Here is a 20,036-nt window from a genome sequence, read left to right on the forward strand (position 1 = left end):
TATATCATCGCCATTATGAACAGGATGTTATGTCATAAAATAATGATCATTCTGCTTTTTAATACATTTTTGATTATTGAATAAAAAAAAATTCTTTAACCACATCCATCTCCAACTGCTTTGCTCTGCAAGAGTTCATTACTGTGCACTCTGCTTTCATTGTTCTATTCTGAGAGAGCAATTGTTAAGCGATGATGTGGTGATTGTTTTGTGTGCAAAAGTGGAGCCTTGCTTGTGTTGGATGGAATATAGGCCTGTATTGTACGTCCTATATATAAAGACTTTTCTTTCGTGTTTTTGCTCAACCCTTTGACTTAGAAAGCCATGTTCTGCTTTTAACCTTTTTTATTTGATTAAGAGGGGAAACACTGTTTGACCTCCTCTGTGTTGGGGCTGACGGGCAGCTGGGCTTTGAGCCAAAAGCAGCAGGAAACTGCAGCTCAAGAAGAGAGCTGTAAAAACGAAGGTGATGAAGCTACCTGACACAAACAAAGACACTTCATGGACATAAATGAAAATGTGTCCAGTTGAATTGTGATGTCAGCTCCTACAGTCACACATCTCTTGTCAGTAATGATGTCACAATGACTGTTTCAGATTATGATCACAGTTAAATAATTTAACTGAATAGTAATATGCAAGACTACCTATTTAATTTTATTTCTGCCTAATAAATAACGAGCAACAAGCATCAGACTGGATAAAAAAATATCCATTAAATTGTTTAAAACTGTAAAAAAATATTGTTCAGGAGTTACTCCTGACAGCGAGTGGTAAACAACTCCAACGATAACGAAGCCTGGAGGTTAGCCTGGTGTGGAGTGAACTAGCTCCACAGAATAGATCTCGCTGGTAATTTATGTGCTACTGCTTTAATGAAACCATATTAAGAAGTTCAGCCAGGGTGACCAGAAAATCCAAGCTTAATCCTTTATCTCAGTTTTGAGAAACTGCCCTCTGATATGCGAATAGTTATGTTTACCGTGGTCATTTTTATTTGAGCAGTCAGTTTGAAGTTTGTTTGTTAGGTTACAGTTATGACTTTAATTTGCGTTGTTCATTTGAACCCTTTTTGGGTAGATTAACTGTATTGGATTCTTCACCTTTCCAACGCCAGCCTGACACAAAAAAGTTCCTGTGTTATGAAAAACATCCTACTTGTTTCAGTACCTAGAAAATCCCAACCATTACATCTCATATCATAAAAGTCCTTGAGAGACTGTTATTGTCTCAATAAGCAACTCCTTTCAGGACACATTAAAGTTTTCTTATCATAATAGGCTTGTGATTGAAGACCCCATCATCCAACTGCTTGAGAGAGCCCACTTTCATGTGGACCAATCAGGCAGCACCTTGAGGATTGTGTTCTATTATTTCTTAAGTCATTTTAATAAAATTAATGCTGTACTATGGAAGAATCTCTAAAAACTCCAGGTGGATTTTTCCAAAACCACCTGGATATATGACTACCTAACAAACAGATCACAGTTTGTGAGACTGAAATGTGTGTCTGAGATGGTGGTCAGCCGCACCGGCGCAACACAAGACACTGTTCTCTCACCATTTTCAACTCCAAGTCCTAATGATTCTGCAGCTGTGGGATGTATCAGTGTTGGACAAGAAGCTGAACACAGAGAACTGGTCAGTCAACTTGTGAGATGATGCAGGAACACTCACCTCATCTTGACAAAACAAATTAGATAAACGTTGATTTCAGAAAGAGCAAATGAAACATTGGTTACAAAAAACAAATAACTATTACAACATTGACATGTTCCTCTGGGATAAATGAATATTTTCTATTCTATTCTATTCTATTCTATTCTATTCTATTCTATTCTATTCTATTCTATTCTATCCTACAGTTATTTAGCAGATGCTTTTCTCCAAACTGACTTGTATATCAGAGCGAGTCCATTTGGATGCCGGCGTTGCCATGTAGTGCCATATCTATTCCATATGTTATAATACAAAGAATAAATCCCACAATAGAGTTAAACTAAGTGTGAAGTCCTTGAAGACCTGGGTCTTCATCTTGCCCTTAAAAGTAGACAGTTTGTCAAGTCGTTCCACCACCATAGAACAACCAAGGAAAAGAATCTGGCTGGTGATATAGCCCCACGCGGTGGTGGTGGTTAACGCCTTTCACTGGTAGAGCATAACTGTTGAGAGGGAATATAGTAAATAGTTTTGGTTTCATTTCATATAAACATATAGACCCTATTCAGTTTTAAGATTAATATTGTTTTTACAATGTATTGAATCATTTATTTCATTAAAGTCCAAATCCAGGAGTGATGTGTGGAAAAAGGCCTTTACTGCTTTCATAGAAATAAAGAAGATAAGTAGAAGCTAGCTGCTGCTAATCAAACACACTTGATTCATTCGTCATCATTAAGTTCGAGCACCTCCCTATAAGTAGGTATTGCTAACACAGTGCCAAAGCATAAGATAAGAAAAAGGACTCAATCATTCTGCTGCAGTGAGATGGATTATTCACAAGTGGAAAACATTCAAGACAGTTGCCAATCCTCTCTGGAGGGGACAGCCCAAGGTTAGAAAAAGAAAAGAAAAATGTATGTAATGTATCTTGAATGCGTCAGGCCTCAGTTAGCATTTTAAATATTGACTTTTTTGTTGTTAATATTTAGCCATGACTTTATTAATGAGTGGTGTGGTTACAAGCATAAATGTGCATCTTAGTGCAGAAGACAAATAAGCCTAAAAAAATACCTGCCATTGACTTTTTATAGATAGCAGAAAACCTTTGAAGACCAGAGATCTATTACTTCAAGAAAATCTTATAAAACTGCACTTAATTGACTTCAGCCATGACTTGTAGAGACAGTCAACTTTCACATCAGCAAGAAACAAAGTAATTTAAGTAATATGCAAGTTGCATGCCAGCTACTGAGTCTACTAAAAGTGAAGGAAAAAAAGTTTGGAAAGCTATTTATAAAATCACCGGAAGAGGGTGAGGCAATAAACTAGAACTACAAATTAAGTATGAATTAGTAAAATATCCACCTGTGGTGGCAACTGAATTCAATCATTTCTTTAAATATTCAGTCTCTGAAATTTCTCAACTTATGAATATATCAGTGAATGACTCATTAGGATCGATTTTTACAAAAGCAGAAATGAACGAGACAGATATAGACTCGACCAATACCAATTTTATAAAGGTTCACAAAAATGTCCTGGTGTGTGTCTGACATGAAAAATCTGTCAATTGGGCATTTTATTGTTCCAACAGCATGGAAAGTCACCACAATAACTCTGATATTTAAGTCTGGGAAAATGGATGATGTACATTATGGCTGGAAAAATTTAATCGAAAAAAACCCAGAATATCAGGATTTTTTTTGCGCAATTTTAAAATTGATGTTGTTCTTAAAAATAGTTTATTTTTAAAAAATAAATACAAATAATCCATTATAATTTTTTTTGTCATTTTTATTGATTTTACTTTTCTTCTTGGGCGTTTTAGCAGCAGAAGGATAATCTGGCAACTGTGTTGTTTTTGTCCTAATTGAAATCAAGAAAAATGACTGGCATAAAAAGTTTTGTCCATTTTTTTTAGTCTACAAAATTCAGCAATATTGAAGAATCGTGTGAATTGCTATTCAGATTAAATCAGCACTCAAAAAATTGGAATTAAATTGAAATGGGACAAAAGCATGTCGTCACAGCCCTAATGTAAATTATCAGCTTATGGCCCACTGCATCACAAATATTGAAAAGTGAGTCACTAAACAACTGCCAGTTCAGTTAAACAAGGATCATACAGCATGTCCCTGCATCACATGCCGTTTGGCTTCAACAGGAGTTGTAATAAATCTCTTTAGAGAAAAAAAAAAAAAACATGATTTGGATAGTTGTCTTGTTGGGGCCATTTTTTCTTGATTTAAAGAGGTCATTTGATACAGTTGACCACCAAATTTTATATTCCAGGCAAACCTAATAAAATTTCTCACAAATAATTGTTTGGATAAAATCATACCCTTCAAACTGAACTCATTGTATGACAGTCACTGGTATCAAATATCCTTTTTTAGATTCCAATGTTGGAGTTCCTCATGGCTGCATACTTGGACTTTCTCATTATATATTAATAACTTACCAAATATTTACCAACAAATCAATATTCATGCTTTATGTGAAGGATGCCGTCATGGTTACCAAGGCAAATGCTTATGGGAAAGTTTCAGAAAATTGACTTCAGCCATGACTTGTCTTCCATTTTACTAAATTCAAAGAAAACTGTCTATATGATATTTTCAAAAAGCCAATTATCATGTATTTTGAAAAGGAGAGGGGCTACAGATTGTAGATTAATTTAAATATATCTTGGCATTACCTTGCACTGGACATTATCTTTTAACAATTTATTTTTTAGTTTTTTAAAATTGTACAGTTTAATCTCTATAGTTTAGGAAAAATAAGATCATCACTGCCAGTAAATGCTGCTAACATGTTCCTTCATTGTATGACATTTTTTTACACATTGAATACTGTATCACTAACTGGTCACTGACAAACGTGGATGCTTTAAAATCAATATGATCTTTATATAAAAATTAAAAAAAATTGTTGAAAGAAAAACCATTTTCCATTCATTGTTGCGTGGTAGTTAGGAAATACAATAATCTTTCATTTGAAAATAAAAATAAATAAATACATAAGCTGGCATGTTTGATTTATAAGATGTTGCGTGGACTTGCTCCAACATCTTTGAATATGTTTATCAAGTCCAAATCTAGTATAACCACTATACCACTACCACTTATAGATGCACAACATTCAGGCATTAGAAGCTTCCAGTTAAAGACACTGACATTTGGAGCAACCTTCCAGTTGAGATTAAAGCCTGTAACACATTCAAAATATTTTTTAATAAAACTTAAATGTTTGCTAAAGAAGGAACCAGTCATTCAACCGTCAATCGCTATTTAATCAAATATGTCTCCTGTCGTTAAGTTTTGGGTTGTGCGGATCATCTTTGCTCTTTAAATCTTTTCATTATTTTTGTAAATTGTTTTAGATTTCTTTGATCTGCCAGGAGTATAGATATTAGCCACTGGCTAATTATGGCATATTTACATTTTTACATTTACAGCTAGACCAGCTCTTGAGGCCAGTTGACAAAACATTTTTTCACCTTTTCAGTAACTGTTTAACAATGACTCTTCAAAGCCAACAAACAGTCTTAGTTAGTTCTCTGTTTTAATGAATTTATGTACTTGTGATGTTTCAAAGGCATCTTTAAAATTGCTGGTGGACGTGCCTCAAGCAGACCAGTCACCAGAGATAATGCTTTCATCTTATAACAGCCTCTTAATGCAGTCTGCATCAAAAATTCTAAAATCTTAATAAATAATTGATTCATTCATTAATTGATTAAATGATCCATTCAATCATTTTTCATGCCACTTTTTTCTAATTCAGGGTCCTTAACAGTCAAGCTGATTTAGTTACAGGTGTTAAAACGAAAAATGCTTACAGTTTGTGAGCTGCAGAGTTGATTGCAATCTCTGTCCTCAAATATCCTTGAGAAAGGCTGAACTCCAGCCAGTTCCTGAGCCACTGTTCATGCTGAATCTGACCTTTGACCTCCCTGTGTGGAAGAACATCAAGAAAGTGAATCCCTCCCTGTGACTCTGCAAACTTTTAGACATTTTAGATATTAATATTCTTGTCCATTGTGCAGTATGTCTGATCTGTCCAAAATCCTTCAACACTGTGACAACACTTTGAGATACACTACAGAAACATGAAATTATATCCAACAACTGAAGAGGAAGGCAGAGTGAAGTAACAATCAGAAATCCATTAGCACTGGTACATAAAAGATATCCATTAGGGAATATTAACTAAATTAGTGCCGTAATGAAAATGTAATTCCATTTAACTGAAGTGGAGTTTGAAACAACGCAGCAATATATGTCCATCTTTTTCTCAAAATGTACCAGAATATGCACACACATCATCTTAATTACTATTAAGTAGGTAGTGAGTGAAATTACACTGGAGCCACCTCTTCATCTGTAAGGAAGCTATTTCAAGAAGCTGAACAGCTTGAAAGTACGTTATATAGCCTGATGTACCACCAGCCATCTCATACTCTGAAGAACATTGACATTCAGAGGCTGATGTTGCCGGATGCCCAAACATGATGGATTCAGATCCAGAGCAGAAAAGGCACAGAGAGGCTCGTTGTTGCCAGAGCCCCTATGGATAACAAAAACTGACTGTTGCAGCAGTGCTTTGTGGCACTGAGAGGAGTGAGTCTGGGGTTATACAAACCCTCCAGCAAAATGCACGGAAGCAAATGCATGACGAGCCTCTCAGTATCCCTTGTTAGTTTACTGTGAATGATATATGACCACTGGCAAAGTGATGCTTGTGAGGGTTTTTCATTAGGTATCGAGAAGCTGGAGAGGAATGAGTTGCAGGAAAAAAAAAAGGGTTTATGTGTGTACTCTGCATGCTTTAAAACTTCCACAATGATTTAGGCTTAAAATTAAGCTCCAGCAACATCATGTTTATGGTTTTCTGTTGCAAATGATAACATGCTTACATGACTTTACAAATGTGAAATTGCACATCTGTAATGCTGAATGCTTTTTGATGAGCCAGTGGCTTTGCTCCTGAGGAGACAAAGGGACGTCATAGCTGAAGATATTACTAGTTAAATAAGTTATTTTCTTGCCAATAGACACATGGGAGTGTGCCAGATTCCTCAATCCAGTCATATTAAAGATACAATAATCAATGGTCGCTTACTTTCATACAGAAGAGTACTCAACAAGAGTGGACAGTACAGATGTCTGTCTGTACTGAATGCGTAGGGGCAGTGAGAGGACGTTGAGGACTCGCTGAAGTAGGACTAACCTTGGGAATAATCTCCAGCTTGTCTCGCATCGTGGCTGTCATTACCACGCTCACTTTCTTAACGAAAGGAAACAATCAGAGGTGCCCCTGCAGTTTTCCTGCCCGTAGCTATCAGCTGCCTTACACACTGTCCCTTGTTTCACCCCCTTTTTTATTTACACACACAGTCTCATATTAATTCCTTTTTTTTTTTTTTTTTTTATCATTATTATTCTTTCTATATATTCGTCTCTTCCCAATACAAAGAGCCGCGCTCTCATTAACGCCCCGCTCATTATTTTAATCTCTGGTGATGATTTATTTTCTCGATCACTGCACAAACAGCGACTCTTTTTCTTCGTCTACTTTTCTCACATGAGTTTCCTCATCTACCTTTCCATCCAGCCGGGTAAATGGGTTGACATAGCCTCTAACTTGACTGTAGCTTTAATGCACTGATTTAAGAAGCTGCCCGCATGCCTTTGGCTGTTTATATTTGGGATAATAACAGTGCTTTAGGGTATACCAACCAACTCACTGCAGCCTTTTATGGCCTCAACAATGACAGTGTGGATTTTACATATTTTATTATTATTATCACTTGAGCGCCATGTGCTTGTATCATTGTACAAGAATTGGTGGAATGTAGAGATTTGCATATTAGCTAAAGATGATTTAACGTTACATATTATTTAATTTTCGTCCTTAATTTGTATCCATTTTTAAGACATTTTTATTGTTTGTTGAAGTGTCTGTTTTACAGAAAGAGAGGGGTTGAAAAATGGCATGTTTTATCAACTTATTAGGATCTGGGCTGTGGATTTTACAAAATACTGAATGAGAATGATCTCTTGTGTTTTATTGCAGACTGATGATGCCTATTAAATGTTCCTGCGGTCTTTTAATGTGGGAATCATCGGGCCAGAAAAATATGCTTGTATTTTGCATTGTGGGCTTCACAGCTAAGTAGAATATGACAGATTATTGTTGCTCAGAGCAACTTCAGAGGCTCTGTCTCTTACACAGCAATTTTTATGTCTCAGCTTTGAATATTATCTACAAGAAAGGGGCTGTTGGCATTTTTGCTGGCAGTGTAATGTCAAATCAATACCTAGTGCGTTTCCAGTTTCGTAAATGAAAAATACAAGCAGATTTGATCAATGCGCAAGAGGGATGGATGACTTTAGGCTTGTTCTGCTCACGTAATTCGAGATGGATCTATAGAGCAGCGTCACTGTATGACATTAATCTATGTAGCAGGATGAAAATCAGCACTGTGTTGGCACAGGGATGACACATCTTATTGACCGAGTGCAGATCTGTGGGTAGAACTTCACAGCGAATGTTGAGAAATTTCAGGTCCCTTTTGGATGTCTTAGACTCCAGTAATGAGAAAAAAAGCAACCTAGAATTAAACTCAAAAAAAAAAAAAAGAAAAAAGAAAAGCAAGAAAAAGAAAAAAAGGAAAATCTGAAAATCTCAGGTGTTTGTTTTATGGGATTCCCCAACAGGTAAATGGGTCATTTTCAGAGGAAGTTTTCCCGATAAGCAGACAATATGGTGACAAGTGGCGTTTGAAACAGCGCCTCGTTGAAAAACACGTTCTGGTCAGTGTCATCTTCAGCTAATATCAGGAAAGTATGTCGGCTCGCTCAAAAAGCTGGAGCGGTATTTGATTTCCTTTCCACGTTTTAATAATTCATTTAAAGGTTCAGAGGTGCTTTTTGTAAACTAATTGGACAATCAGAGGCTGCAGGTTTCAGTGGAAAAGAGACAGAGCGGTGATATAAAGATGACTAAAGGATTTCTGTTTTCTTGCAGCAGTTGCTCTTTTTTGACTGACTTGATAATCATCTAGGTCGCAGAGAAGAAAGTAATTTTGTTCCTGAGTGTGGAGTGAGACTCACCTGTCATTTCATTAAATTGAAAATGCCACAAAGGATCTTTGAATATCTACAAAACCTTTGGTCATTGTTAGATTAGACCATAGTGCATAGCAGATGTATTATACATAAACACAGAAACACACACACATACATACATATATATGTATGTATATATATATATATATATATATATATATATATATATATATATATATAATAGACAGCTTAAGAGTGTGTAAACGGTAGTCACACCTTCAAATGTTTTGATAATCCATTTGAAACCTCAAATTTGTGCATACATATTGTGTTTTTAAAGCAAATATACTGAATGAGATTCCTGTCCTGTTACAAGAGGCACAGTGGTTAGCTTCAGTGTGCTGATACATTCTAATTGTTGCTCTCAAGGCTATTACAGCTGGAGGAGATAGTATTGGAGGCTCTGGTGGACCCCAATTACTGACAGGCTTGACTTTCAGGGAGAAAAGAAGCTTTATTTTTCAAGACGCAGACTGGGAAATTGGGTCCATTGCAGAAAAATGGTGTTCCTGTCAGTTTCAGAGCCTTAGTCTGAGATGCTCTGCTTGGTAAATATATATATATATATATATATATATATATATATATATATATATATATATATATATATATATAATTGGCTCCCGGACTATATTTAATTTCCTGTCTGAGTGCTGAATCTTATGTTGGTCAATCAAATTAAACGTTGATATAGATTGTCAGTCATCTTAGGAACCAAAATGTTTTAAAGGAAGGCAAGTGAAGATCTTTTCTCTTTTGAAAAGGTTGTCTTGGCCTATAAGTGGTCCAGTGTGTCTCCAATATACGACCAAAACACTGTGGGAGACGGTGCCGCTACTGGAAATGGAAAATATATTAACACATTCCATTCATTGTACTGTATAAAAGAAAAAAATTGCAATACCATCATGTAATTTAACTTGTTTTGTCTTTTTTTTTTTAATGTAATTCTCATGTTATTTGACATATTCATCCTCTGGAGAGAAGATATGGTTCTCTCTGGGTTTTCTGTCCTGGATCCTACAGATGTTTTATGAGCTTGAGTAAACTGTGTTTGGGGTGTTTTCCATATATTTGCACATGAAGCTTGATACATTCACTTACAAGTAAAATTAAACTTTTTGATCATTGAGGTGCATAATTTGTTCTGCCTCACACAATTTTTAACAATGTACAACTATCATATAACAAAATGAAGGAAAAGAAATACTAGATGAATCCTTAATCTCTGGTTCAACCTTTATTTTTTTTGGCATTTGATCAAATACAGTAAAGTGAGTTAAGTAATCTCATATTAACAGGATTTTTTTTTACATATTTTGAGATCTTTTATTGACTTAAACACGTCCATAGAGGTTATAAACATGTACTTGCACATAAAAAGTGGAACGCAGACTTTTTCTTTCATCTCTGTAAAAAAAGTAAGTCATCTATGCAATATTCTTCCACAATCTCTGATGTTAATGTTCTCCCTTTCTGAAATGACTCCTTGTAGGCATCTTATACAATTTTCTTTCCATCTCTGACTTTGGAGCAATGAAATTTCTGACAATTTTCCGAAGAAGATTTAATCATTTTGAAGGTTTTTGTTTTCATTTTTACAAGGAAGATAAAACAAAAATGTACATGTGCAGCATTTTTTCAGAGCTGTCAAGCCAGATATGGTAACGTCAAGATAAAAACAACAAGCAAGTTATCATGCAACCTCACAGAGCCTGTATCTGGTATTATTTACGAAGACAAACTGCATTGTAAAACAACATAGTGGGCCCTAAACTGCACCATGCTCCTTGTGTTTGTTTTGTTGTTTATAATTCTACTAATTGCTGCAGCTGATATTATGGGTAAATGTTGTCGTTCTTGTTGTCATGGTCAGCTTACAGAGACAAGAAACCAGTTGTTAAACGACCAGATCTACGGGAACTGGAGAGACTGAAAGCTCCTTAAGTGATTCAGTGTGCCAGTAAACTTTTCTTTAAATGCAGAGTTAGACATTTTGAAAAATACACTTATTTGCTTTCTTGCCAAGAATTAGATTAGAATATTGATTACATCTTGATTGATTATCACTCTGTGTAGAAAATATTAGACCACTGCAGGGAAGCAGGTACCATTTATAGTAGCACAAAGCACGGAGAGCCCTTAACTTGAAACAGTCACTTAACAACTCAAGCTGTTTTCCAGTTCATAACAGCCTATAAAACTAGTTATATGTCCCTTCATTTGTTTACTCCCGTACTTTTTAAAAAAAAAATTTTATTTACTATGGATGAAACAAAAAAAGAAAGTGTTAATGAATAAGCAGATGGAGTGATTGGAGTAGGAGACAAAGAATATGTGTCCCGAATGTTTTGAACAGGTTGGAAATATTCTCTTTTGTTAAAAAAAACTAAATAAAAAACAGCATTCAAGAGAAAGTAAAGATTGTAAGAATAAAAAAAAGTCTGTCATTCTTTCACTATTTAAAGCATCGTCACCATGAGGAAGCAGTTCAGAAATTTTCCAGAAGACATAGTTGCCTTTTTGTTGTTGTTGTTGCTTCTTTGCCTTTATTATTCATGGCTGCATTTACACTCAAGCTCAGCATCAATCACTTTCATTGGAGGATTTACATAAATTTATTAAATCTGATTCATTTCTAATCAAATATGCTAATTATAGGCTTCCTCCAACACTGAGATTTCAGGGGTGATGCAAAGGAGATTATATAAAATACTTGTGCTTTTCCTGATTAAAAAAAAACCCTCAAAGTCTAAAACCTTTTGCTTCTTGTCACTTTATGTTTTCTTTTCTGTCTCACACACTCTTAAACACATGTTCACACAGAAATTCACATCCTCACTCTGTCAGTCTCACTGCACTATTGTTTGAGTCAACCTCTGTGGCATTTTATCACCTTTGGGAAAATGTATAAAAGTATGCCAATGGTCTCTGTGTGTTGTCACCGTTTTCATATCAATCCTTTCCATTATGGTGTCTAAAGCTTTCCATAGCTTTTCAAAGTAAAGATAGAAATAAGGAAGCGAAGCTCAACTGTTGCTTACATGCAAAATAGACTATTAAGATCTTAAAAATAGACCATAAACGTTTTGGTGTGTGAAAACTCAACATGAAAAGTCTTATTTGTTGACCATGTCTGTTCTGTGTCTAGCCATGTTCACAGAGGTGCCTCACGATATGACTACCCAGAGAGGTCAGGATGTGGAGATGGCTTGCTCCTTCAGAGGAGCTGGAACACCATCATATTCACTGGAGATCCAGTGGTGGTACATCAGGAACCACCTGGACTGGACAGATCGACAGCCTTGGACAACTAATGAGGTGGGTTAACTGCAAATACCATCTTCTGTGAAATATTTTACAGCAAAGACAGATGATTTCTACATCACAGATTTAAAAAACCAGTCCTCCAGGACCAGTACCCTGCAGGGTTTTCTTGCGTCTGCGCTCCAACACATCTGAATGAAATGAATTAACAGTTGACAAGAAGCTGTTGGATCCATTTGATTTGAACGGACTCGCGAGACCTGAGAATTTTTGTGCATAAAAATAAATGCTGTTTAGCTTTTTTATTCTAAATAGTTTAAACTGCACTAAACTGCTAAAAGCTAAACTGAATCATAAAAATCTCACTGCAAAACTGAAATCTAAGATTAAAAATCTTAAATTGAGTACACATATGCTTATATTTTTAAAGGTAAGATAATTCTTAGTTTTTATGCCAGAGAATTCCTCTTGTTTTCAGGGTATTTTTACTTGTTTTGGGAAGTCTTGACAAGCCAAATTTTCTTGTTCTGTTGGCAGATAATTTATCTTGTTTTAAGCAACATTTACCTAATTTTTTAAATATTTTTTTCTTTGTTTTTTGAGTTTTTGCAGTGCTGTTTTCAGTTAGTTTCAGTGTCTACTCTCCCACTAGGTCTGTTGCACCGTTGCACATTGTAACAGCTTAACACACGGCTTAAGAATTTTCTAAGACTTATTTTTGTGTGCTCAGTTTGAAGCAGGACAGCAGGTCATCATGGCCTGGTCATCCCTTTTCTTTTTTTTTTTTTTAGGAAAAAATTGCAGTATTAGTTCCAAAATTTCAAGACAATATTTTTCTATTAGAGTAAAAAAGATACAATTTAGCTTATGCTAACCTGCTCAGGACAAATATCATATTATAGCCAATGATTATATGAGAGTTTCTTTGAGCAATGGACATCGTTTTCTTCAACTGTATCCTAATGTTTTTCCTCAGAAGCTTTATAAGGATAAGAATAAAAATATGTGTGTGTGTCACATGAGAAAACACACATTTCCTAGTGGGTGATTAGCTCAGTCAGATAATAATAATTATTGCCTGACGATGATAGAGGATCCTGTTGGTTAATATTTCATTTTCATCATATCCATTTGCAGTTGCAATCATTGCATTTCTTTTTTTTTTTTTTTTTTTTTTTTTTTTCTGTGGTTAAATCATGCCTCTCCCTGAGCCGTCACCTTATCGTGGTGGAGGGGTTTGTGCGTCCCGAAGATCCTAGCAGCTATGTTGTCGGGGGCTTTATGCCCCTGGTAGGGTCACCCATGGCAAACAGGTGTCTAGGGGAGGGACCAGACCAAGCACGGCTCATAGACCCCTATGATGACGACCAACCTGGGCATGAATGTTCCCTTGCCCGGACGCGGGTTACCGGGACCCCCCTCTGGAGCCAGGCCTGGAGGCGGGGTACGAGAGCGAGCGTCTGGTGGCCGGGCCTTCGCCCATGGGGCCCGGTCGGGCTCAGCCCGAAAGGGTTACATGGGCCCCGCCTCCCGTGGGCTCACCATCTGCGGGAGGAGCCGTAGGGGTCGGGTGCAATGTGAGCTGGGCGGCAGCAAGGGGCGGGGACCCTGGCGGTCCGATCCCCGGCTGCAGAAGCTGGCTCTAGGGATGTGGAACGTCACCTCTCTGGTGGGGAAGGAGCCTGAGCTTGTGCGTGAGGTTGAGCGGTTCCGACTAGATATAGTTGGACTCACCTCGACGCATGGCTTGGGCTCTGGAACCAGTACCCTCGGGAGGGGCTGGGCCTTCTTCCACTCTGGAGTTGCTCATGGTGAGAGGCGCCGAGCAGGTGTGGGCATTCTCATCAGCCCCCAGCTTGGTGCCTGTACATTGGGGTTTACCCCGGTGGATGAAAGGGTAGTTTCCCTCCGCCTCCGGGTGGGGGGACGGGTCCTGACTGTTGTCTGTGCTTATGCACCGAACAGCAGTTCAGAGTACCCACCCTTTCTGGGGTCCTTGGAGGGAGTGCTGGAGGGTGCTCCTTCTGGGGACTCCATTGTTCTGCTGGGGGACTTCAATGCTCACGTGGGCAATGACAGTGAGACCTGGAGGGGAGTGATTGGGAGGCATGGTCCCCCCCCTCTGAACCCAAATGGTGTTTTGTTATTGGACTTCTGTGCTCGTCATGGATTGTCTATAACGAACACCATGTTCCAGCATAAGAGTGTCCATATGTACACCTGGCATCAGGATTCCCTGGGCCGCAGTTCAATGATCGACTTTGTAGTCGTATCATCGGACCTGCGGCCACATGCCTTGGACACTCGGGTGAAGAGGGGGGCGGAGCTGTCAACTGATCACCACCTGGTGGTGAGTTGGCTCAGATGGTGGGGGAGGAAGCCGGTCAGAGCTGGCAGGCCCAAACGTGTTGTGAGGGTCTGCTGGGAACGTCTGGCTGAGTCCCCTGTCAGAGCGAGCTTCAACTCCCACCTTCAGCAGAGCTTCGAACATGTCCCGGGTGAGGCGGGGGACATTGAGTCCGAATGGGCTGTGTTCCGTGCCTCTATTGCTGAGGCGGCCAGCCGGAGCTGTGGCTGCAAGGTCGTTGGTGCCTGTCGTGGCGGTAATCCCAGGACTCGTTGGTGGACACCAGCAGTGAGGGATGCCGTCAAGCTGAAGAAGGAGTCCTATCGGGCCTTCTTGGCCTGTGGGACTCTGGAGGCAGCTGATGGGTACCGGCGGGCTAAGCGGCATGCGGCTTCGGCCGTTGCCGAGGCAAAAACTTGGGCATGGGAGGAGTTCGGCGAGGCCATGGAGAAAGACTTCCGGACGGCTTCAAGGAGATTCTGGTCCACCATCCGGCGGCTCAGGGGGGGGAAGCAGTGCTCCATCAATACTGTGTACAGTGGAGATGGGGTGCTGCTGACCTCAACTCGGGACGTTGTGGGTCGGTGGAGGGAATACTTCGAAGACCTCCTCAATCCTACCAACACGTCTTTCCATGAGGGAGCAGAGCTGGTGGACTCAGGGGTGGACTCTCCTATCTCTGGGGCTGAAGTCGCTGAGGTGGTCAAAAAGCTCCTTGGCGGCAAGGCCCCGGGGGTGGATGAGATCCGCCCGGAGTTCCTTAAGGCTCTGGATGCTATGGGGCTGTCCTGGCTGACACGCCTCTGCAGCATCGCGTGGACATCGGGGGCAGTACCGCTGGATTGGCAGACTGGGGTGGTGGTCCCCCTTTTTAAGAAGGGGGACCGGAGGGTGTGTTCCAATTACAGGGGAATCACACTCCTCAGCCTCCCTGGTAAGGTCTATTCAGGGGTCCTGGAGAGGAGGGTCCGCCGGATAGTCGAATCCCGGATTGAGGAGGAGCAGTGTGGTTTTCGTCCTGGTCGCGGAACAGTGGACCAGCTCTATACCCTCTCTGGGGTCCTGGGGGGGGCATGGGAGTTTGCCCAACCAGTCTACATGTGCTTTGTGGACCTGGAGAAGGCATTCGACCGTGTCCCCCGGGGGCTCCTGTGGGGGGTACTCCGGGAGTATGGGGTACCGGACCCCCTTGTACGAGCTGTCCGGTCCCTGTACGACAGGTGTCAGAGCTTGGTCCGCATTGCTGGTAGTAAGTCGGATTCGTTTCCGGTGAGGGTTGGACTCCGCCAAGGCTGCCCTTTATCACCGATTCTGTTCATAACTTATATGGACAGAATTTCTAGGCGCAGCCGAGGGGTTGAGGGGATCCGACTTGGTGGCCTCAGGATTGGGTCCCTGCTTTTTGCGGATGACGTGGTCCTGTTGGCTTCATCTGGTCGTGATCTCCAGCTCTCGCTTGAGCGATTCGCGGCCGAGTGTGAAGCAGCTGGGATGAGAATCAGCACCTCAAAATCTGAGACCATGGTCCTCAGCCGGAATAAGGTGGATTGCCCTCTCCGGGTCGGGAGTCAGGTCCTGCCTCAAGTGGAGGAGTTTAAATATCTCTGGGTCTTGTTCACGAGTGAGGGAAGGATGGAGCGTGAGATCGACAGACGGATCAGTGCGGCATCTGCAGTAATGCGGGCTCTGCGCCGGTCTGTCGTGGTGAAGAAGGAGCTGAGCCAGAAGGCGAAGCTCTCGATTTATCAGTCGATCTACGTTCCTACCCTCACCTATGGTCATGAGCTGTGGGTCGTGACCGAAAGAACGAGATCTCGTATACAGGCGGCTGAAATGAGTTTCCTCCGCAGGGTGGCCGGGTTCTCCCTTAGAGATAGGGTGAGGAGCTCAGTCATCCGGGAGGGGCTCAGAGTAGAGCCGCTGCTCCTTCACATCGAGAGGAACCAGTTGAGGTGGCTCGGCCATCTGGTCAGGATGCCTCCTGGACGCCTCCCTGGTGAGGTGTTCCAGGCACGTCCCTCGGGGAGGAGACCCCGGGGAAGACCCAGGACATGCTGGAGGGATTATATCTCTCGGCTGGCCTGGGAACGCCTCGGGATCCCCCCCGCAGAGTTGGCAAATGTGGCTGGGGAGAGGGAAGTCTGGGCTTCCCTGCTTAGGCTGCTGCCCCCGCGACCCGACCCCGGATAAGCGGCAGAAGATGGATGGATGGATGGATGGATGGATGAGTTAAATCATGATGTTTGTCTTCCATTATCAGACCTTCTTTCTTTCCCTTGCTCTGTGGTAGATCAGGCGTCAAACTCTTCTTCCTTTCACTCAAACTGCTAAAACATATTAGAAATACGCCTCTCAGAGCCCTCTCCAGTTTGCACCGTGTGGACATTTAAAATTTTTTTAATCTGATAAAACTCAATTTTCATTTTTTCTTCCAGGTGGCCCCAGATGAGGAAATGCCAAAGGACGCTACAAAGATAAGTGTGAGTATTCAGCATCGGTCCTTTTAGTTGCCTTGGTGTCACATGATGAGACGACACGCAATGTGCTCATGATTAAATTTTAGCTTTAGAATGATCTTCAGGTGTTGAGTGTGATAAAGCTCTCAGTCCAGTAAAGCTCCAAATGACACACTGAACACGCTCACTCCATCCTTCATGGCTTTGTAGAATCACAGTGTCAGCCGGAAAACAGGCGGTGTTGGTGCTTGTGGGTGGTTAAGTGTCCTCCTCAGGGGGGCACGGCTTGCAGTGCATCATCTTCAGATTCTAATAAACACCCCTTCATCCTTATGACTATAACACCGTATGCTGGTGATAAACAGTGACAGGCAGAAGCTGGGAAGTCAGCACAACGTCTTATATGTCCCACATATCCACAGCGCAAATGAAGACGCCACCATGTAGACGCCACCATGTAGATGCCACCAAGTAGACGCCACCAAGTAGATTCACAATTAGAAATGTATGTAAAGTTCATCATGTTTTAAAATGAACTTCATGTGCAGAAGCATGCACAAGCACACACACAGAACACAAATCTTCCTTCCTTCCTCTCAACAGACTAGCTGCTGCTGATTCGATGTAATGAAGGCACCAGCTGTGGTTTAGGTGACCGAATACATGTATGTGTGTGTGTGTGTGTGTGTGTTTGTGTGGGTGGAGCCAAACACTGCAGGCTGTGCAGCGGGAATATAATATATAATGGATGCTGGCTCCCATCCTTACAGTCAAACAAAAAACATGAAAGATCCTTACACATGCAGACACAAACTCACAAATGGAAGCTTTTGTTACATGCCGCCACACAGGCACAAATGCAGCGGCTGTCGCTGGCGCACATGCACACAAACATCTACTGGTATCATAAGGATGAAGGTGGGTGATAAATGGAGTTGTATTTATATCCTAATGCGTCACATCTCAGGATGTCTCCAGACTCTCATCGTCTAAGCGGTGTTGCACTTTACTGTGAACTTGCAAAGCTTTTACCTCCAAGAAATGGTCCGAAGAAGAAACGGCTCCAAATAGGATTTGCTCAGCAGCACCTTTGACTGTCTCTGTGTGAGTGGGAGTGATTGGCTTGGAGGTGGGGAAGCTGTGGAGGGTTTTTCAAGCAATTACTTCAGCACCACATTCATGCTACACCTCTCATGTTCTGTCTTTACATCTACATCAGGTCTCTCTTCTCTTGTAATTTTATTTTTAGCTGTAATCAGTGTGAAACCTAATGTGTGATCACCTTTCTTAAATCTTGAACATGTTCCATATGCAAACGTATATGTATAAAAACTTTATTCATGCTGATAATCAGTGTAGCTGTTTAGATATTTTATAGATAGCGTGCTTGAATGTGCACGCGAGATGGATGCGATTCCCTTTTTGTGTTCTTGAGTGTTAAATGAGGATGTCAATGAACAATTTTAGACACCGGTAGTATGCATTCTACCAAATTAGCTAAATATTTAACCGGTGCAAAGAGGAGAAGAGGTTACTATGAAATAATGGAGGTCATTTAAAACAACTAGCCTCACTTAGTTCACAAGTTTATTTAAAAGTCTTTACCTCACTTAGAAGTATATCATGTTTATTTAACATTAACATGGGAAATAGAGGTAAATAGGGTAATACTGGTGTTTTTTTCTGTTTTTGTTTTTTTTTACTTTTGGTTTTTCTGCTTTATATTTGCAGATGAAAGAGCAAGAAAGCATTTAGGAAGTTAAGAAAAGCTTAGGTTGCACTGTAAAATTACAAATTTACTGTAAGAAATTCTGTGCATCGCTGCAGAACAAAGAGCCAGAAACTGAACATGTGAGGTCGTGATTGCACTTTTAGTGTGCTAAATACCAAAAGGATTAAATTATGTTCCTCTAGCATTTCAGGTTTGGGGACCAATTTGCAAAAACGCAAATCAAAGATTAAACACAGACATAAATAAATCAGTAAAAAAAAATCCTTGTTTCAAGAAGACTATTCCAGATATTTACTCACCATGGAAGTTTCCGTTTACAGAGGTAGTACTTCTTCAATTTTGAAAAATAAAATTGAACATTTCTCCTCATCTTTTAAAAAGTTGCATAACTGGATTCGCCACCAACCGTTTTCTTTGGTATGATCAGCTTGTGGTCAGAGATCATTTTCTGGCCATTCATCAAACTGATAACATCTTCATCATTACATTGTAGCAATGACAAACCATTGTGCTTTGTGGCTTTAGTTAAGCACACATTTGTCACAAAAAGCTGATTTTATAGATTAATGTGATACTAACAAAAATTACCTTAGTGTTGTTTCCCTAATGCACATAAAATAATAAAAGCAATTCTGTTTTTATTGGTGTCATGATGGCAGACTTGTGAATCTCTTGTTTAACAGTTCATCTTACTGCCTTTTATCTATTTACGGTGTAACTATTTCTTCTTTTTACCCTCCTACACCTTTATTTTACAAGTATCTGCTAAATATTATCTGCTGAATCCACATTAATCAAGTTAATGATTAACTGAGCCCTTTTTGTTTCGACACTACAGCACAACATCATAAGCCGTTCTTTCAGTCGTGATGATTGTGGAGAAAAAAATACAATGTTATGAGAGTACCTGTTCTTTAATTCAGCAAATATTGCAAAGCGTATAATTTTCTCAGTCTTATCTTAATTTCTTTCTCCTCCACGTTTGCTAGGTCGTGAAGGTTGTAGGAAGTAACATCTCCCATAAACTCCGCCTCTCCCGGGTCAAGCCTTCTGACGAGGGCACCTACGAATGCCGTGTCATTGACTTCAGCGATGATGCGGGCGCCCGCCACCACCGCGTCAGAGCATACCTGCAGGTTTTGCCAGAGAGCGCCATCACCGACAGCAACAGTGACAACTTCGAGGCTCTGGATGATACCAAGAAAGGCGTAAGATTCTTCGACAGGGAGTCTCATGGCGGCACCAGAGAGCACAGCCATCACCAGAATCACGGGCACCACCAGGAACACGGCAAGCAGCCTTCGTCAGCCGACCACCGTGGCCACAGCCATGGTGGCAGCAGTCAGCAACACAAGGATGGCAAAGAGCTGAGGAAGAGGGACGTGGACAGTAACCACAGCCAGAATGACTGCACCAATGAGCCAAGCTGTGCACTGTAA

The 20,036-nt window shown here is 40.4% G+C and overlaps 1 protein-coding gene across 1 annotated transcript in view; it reads left to right on the plus strand.

The window, feature by feature from the left end:
- The window catches only part of vstm2la (V-set and transmembrane domain containing 2 like a), a gene marked incomplete at its 3' end in the record, with an annotated part of 51,984 nt that extends 31,948 nt beyond the window's left edge, over positions 1–20,036 (plus strand). The window contains exons 2-4 of the mRNA XM_079239856.1: positions 11,947–12,116; positions 16,845–16,889; positions 19,587–20,036. Of these exons, the coding sequence (XP_079095982.1) occupies positions 11,947–12,116; positions 16,845–16,889; positions 19,587–20,036 (665 nt within the window). The remainder of the gene's footprint in view (positions 1–11,946; positions 12,117–16,844; positions 16,890–19,586) is intronic.

Source organism: Telmatherina bonti, assembly GCF_933228915.1.
Source record: "Telmatherina bonti genome assembly, chromosome: 4".
NCBI classification, from domain to species: domain Eukaryota; kingdom Metazoa; phylum Chordata; class Actinopteri; order Atheriniformes; family Telmatherinidae; genus Telmatherina; species Telmatherina bonti.